Source organism: Chiloscyllium plagiosum, unplaced genomic scaffold, assembly GCF_004010195.1.
Source record: "Chiloscyllium plagiosum isolate BGI_BamShark_2017 unplaced genomic scaffold, ASM401019v2 scaf_14606, whole genome shotgun sequence".
NCBI classification, from domain to species: Eukaryota; Metazoa; Chordata; class Chondrichthyes; order Orectolobiformes; family Hemiscylliidae; genus Chiloscyllium; species Chiloscyllium plagiosum.
Window position 1 is genome coordinate 21238 of NW_025213334.1, and position 4073 is coordinate 25310.

Consider the following 4073-nt stretch of genomic DNA (forward strand, 5'->3'; position numbering starts at 1 on the left):
AAGTCCGTGTAGACAGAATATACTGCTCTACCTTTATCTAACTTTCTGATCACTTCTTCAAAAACTCAGTCATCTATTTGTCTCCATCGGAAGGAGGCCAATGTTTACTGGTCTCTCTTGGAGGATCCAGTCAGAAAGAGGTCCATGTTTACTGGTCTCACTTGGAGGATCCAGTCAGAAGGAGGTCCATGTTTACTGGTCTCCTATGAAGAGTACATCAGGAAGGAGGCCAATGTTTACGAGTCTCTATTGGGAGGTTCAGTGGGAAGAAGGCCCATGTCTCTCCACCAGTCAGCTCCGTGAACTGAATTCCACGTTTACTGGGCACTGTTGGAGAGTCCAGTGAGTCACGGACACCATGGTGGATGTGGGGTTCAGTTATTTTCTGTTGTAATTGTCTAATGGTCGAGCCCTCATCCCAGTGAAACACGCTGACCCAGAGCCTGATCATGGAAGGGGAAGGAGAGAGGAAGGGATTGTAACATGATGTGGATGGACAGGATGGGTCAGAGTCTGTCCTGTCCCTCCAGCTCACACTGATGGCCTTAGGATCTCCTCTCTCTGCTGGGTCTTCATGGAATGAGGTTTGTGTCCAAACCAGTCCCCAGGGAGAATAGGGCAACAATACAGAACTGTCCTTCATTTGACAAGAATCTGTCCATCTGCCTGAGACAAGCTAAATGTTTGGTCAGTGTGGGAAATGGGGCCTTACTCCAGGAAAAGACATGCTTCTGGGTCAAGGGTGAACATACATCAGTGGGACAGAGCAGAGGGAGATTTATCCTGCATTCAACTGTAATCATCCGGGACACTGTGAGAAAGAGAGAGAAGCGAGACAGAGGGAGAGAGATAGTGTGTGAGTGTGAGAGAGTATGAATGAGTGAGTGAGTGAGTGAGTGAGAGAGTGAGTGAGTGAGAGAGATTGAGCAACAGAAGGACAGAGGGAGGAGCATCTGAGACAGTGTGAGATATGTGAGGGGACCCAGAGGGGGGTAGAAATGGTGAAGTTGAGGGATAGAGACAGAGAAACGAGATGTCAGACAGTGTGACTAAGAGGGGTGGAGAGAGAGAAAGAGACAAGGAGAGAGAGAAAGAGACAGGCTGGGTGTGAGACCAAACATGAAGGGAATCAAGAGAGAGAGGGTAGGGTTGAGTGTGTGTGTGTGTGTGTGTGTGAGAGAGAGAGAGAGAGATATGAGTATGGTTAGAGACAGAATGCCAGAGAGGGAGGGAGAGAGACTGTAGATTGGGATACAGAGAGGGAGGGAGAGAAAGAGAGGGAGGAATAGAGAGGGGCAGATAACATTTGGATGCTTTCAATTATAGCGAGAGATGGAGTGAGTGACGGAGACAGAGAAAGATGCAGAAATAGAGATTATGAGACGGAGTGAGGAACTGGGAATGAGTTGGAGGGAGTGGCTTTGAGACAGAGAAAGAGAATATGAAAGAGATTAACAGTGGGGGAGAGAGAGATAGAGGTAGAGAGAAAGAAGTGTAAGGTGTGAGTCAGAAAGGGAGATAGAGAGAGAGAGAAACCAGAGCAATAATAGGCCATTTGGCCCTTTGAGTCTGCTCTGTCATTCAGTCTGATCATGGCTGATCCTCTCTCTCTCAAAGCCATATTCCTGCTTTCTCTCCATTCCCTTCCTGCTGTTAAAATGCAAAACAATTATCTCTCTCTTTTTTTGAATATATTCAGTTCCCTGTCCTCCACAGCCTTCTGTGGTACAGAATTCAACAGATTGACCACCCTCTCAGGAAGGAAATGTTTCTTCATCTCAGTCCCAAATTGTCTACTCCATATCCCCATGAGATTGTGTCCCCTGGTTCCAGACTCCCCAACCAGAGGAAACCTCCTCCCTGCCCAGCCCTGTTAGAATTTTATATGTTGCAATCAGATCCCCTCTCATCCTTCTAAACTTGAGAGAGTCCAGGCCCAGTCGAGTTAGAGAGTGAGAGGTGAGTTGAGGACAAATGTTTTCACCCAGAGGGTGGTGGGAGTCTGGAACTCATTGCCTGAAAGGCTGGTTGACTCACAAACTCTCGTGACATTGGAGCAGTGTTTAGATATTCCCTTGTGTTGCTGTAGCCTCCGGGGTAATGGGCCAAGAGCTGGAGGATGGGATTAGTGTCATCAGATCTTTATTGACTAGCACAGACACAATGGGCCAAATGACCTCATTCACTGCTGTTCACATCAATGACTCTCTGAGACAGAGAGAGAGAAAGAGAGAGAGGGAAATGAGGAAGTGTGAGGGGCTGATGTGGCTCTCTCTGCCTGATGCCATTTTCATACTGAGGAACACCCAGTCAGATTCTCACAGGCTGCAGCTTTATAAAGCAGAGCCCAGTCAATGGAGAGTTTATCAGGAACCAGGCACAGGGACAGGAGCACACACCATGATTTCACACATCCAGCTGATCTGGCCCCTGGCATTCTGTGTCGCAGGTACAAATCTCTCTCCTTCCACCTTGAATCTTTAGCTGCTCTCCATTTCACTCCAATTCCACTGACTTGTGATTGAAGGGAAAATGCTGAAACCAGAGGAATGCTCAGTGTCTCCAACAATCTCTCATTTGAAAGGCTCTTTCTGTGACAGTTCTGACTTCACTGTGTTTCTCTCTGACCCCTCAGGTATCAGTGGGGACATCATCATGACTCAGTCTCCCCCGGTGCTGTCAGTGGGACTGGGCCAGACTGCAACCATCATCTGTACGGCCAGTCAAAGCATTAGCAATGTCCTTGCTTGGTACCAGCAGCGAGAAGGGCAGAAACCTTCTCTCCTGATCTTCAATGCAGCAACTCGATTCACAGGAGTCTCCGAGCGATTCACCGGCAGTGGATCAAGGACCAGTTCCACCCTGACAATCAGCAACGTTCAGAATGAGGATGTCGCTGACTATTACTGTCAGCAACGTAACAGCTACCCTCTACACAGTGATACAGATCCGTACAAAAACCTCAATGTGCACAGCACCACCTCCTGTACTGACACATCCCAGAGTTATATAAAATGTATAATAATTGACACACAGTCCCACCTCCTGCACTGACACATCCACAGTCACATAAAAATTAAGTTTAACAAATTACCCCATGTTGGGATTGTCACTGTCCAAAACACACTTCAGTCCCTGTGGTGTCCACCGCTCACTGAAGGCCTCAGGTTTCCCTCTTACATCCATGGCCACATGTGAAGAGCACCTGCAAGATTTAACATCGAAAAATAAAGTTCACAAACTGCCCGAGCCCAGCTGGACAGAGAGAGAAAAAGACATGAGTGAGGGTGGAAGAGAGAGACCGAGTGAGAGAGAGAGAATTAGAGGTAGAGAGTGACGGAGAGTAACAAAGAGCAGAGGTTTTTGTGCAGCCTCTGCACTGGGAGCTCTCACTGTGGTTTACGTTCGGTAAAGGAACCAAGCTCAGACTGAGTAAGTAAACCTCAATCCTCCGTTATTAACCCTTTCAAATTCTAAAGACAATTTCTAAAACATAAATGCTGAATTGTTGAAGGTATTAATTGGAAGCTGCAGTGAATGAAATGGTTGATTGAGGAGCACTGTGTCTAACAGGGTGTCCAGTTGTATTTCTTCAGTTCCATTGCCCCCTTTAAAAAGCTAGATATAAGTCAGTCAGTTTTACTCACTGTGTGGAGGAGCTCTGTCCATTTGCAGCCTGTGGTCCCATTCCTGCAGCATGGAGTGAAATCAGTGAGTAGCCTCCTGCCAGTCTCAGTGTGATGGACACGGGCAGAGTTTGATCTGAGCTCTGGCTCCCTGTCCCAGTCTCTGATCTCATTGACCTCAGCAGCAGCAGCAGCAGCAGCACAGTGAGACACTAAGCTCCCACCTCCCCCAGCTTTAACTCTGCTCAATCAAACAATCACAGAATTGTTACAGTGCACAAGGAGGCCATTCTGCCCATCCTGTCTGCACCAGCTCTCCGAATGAGCAATTCACTGAGTGTCATTCTCCTGCCTTCTCCCTGTCACCCTGCACATTGTTCCTTTTCAAATAACAGTCTCATTCCCTTCGGAATGTTTCAATTGAAGCTGCCTCCACCACACTCTCAG

General features: G+C 47.6%; 1 gene segment (V, D, J or C); it reads left to right on the plus strand.

Annotated features, from left to right (window-relative positions):
- Positions 1–2364: 2364 nt before the first annotated feature.
- The window catches only part of LOC122547613, a gene marked incomplete at its 3' end in the record, with an annotated part of 8505 nt that continues 6796 nt past the window's right edge, over positions 2365–4073 (plus strand). Inside the window, 3 exon segments of the V gene segment in view lie at positions 2365–2449; positions 2636–2930; positions 3398–3432. Coding sequence covers positions 2401–2449; positions 2636–2930; positions 3398–3432 — 379 coding nt within the window.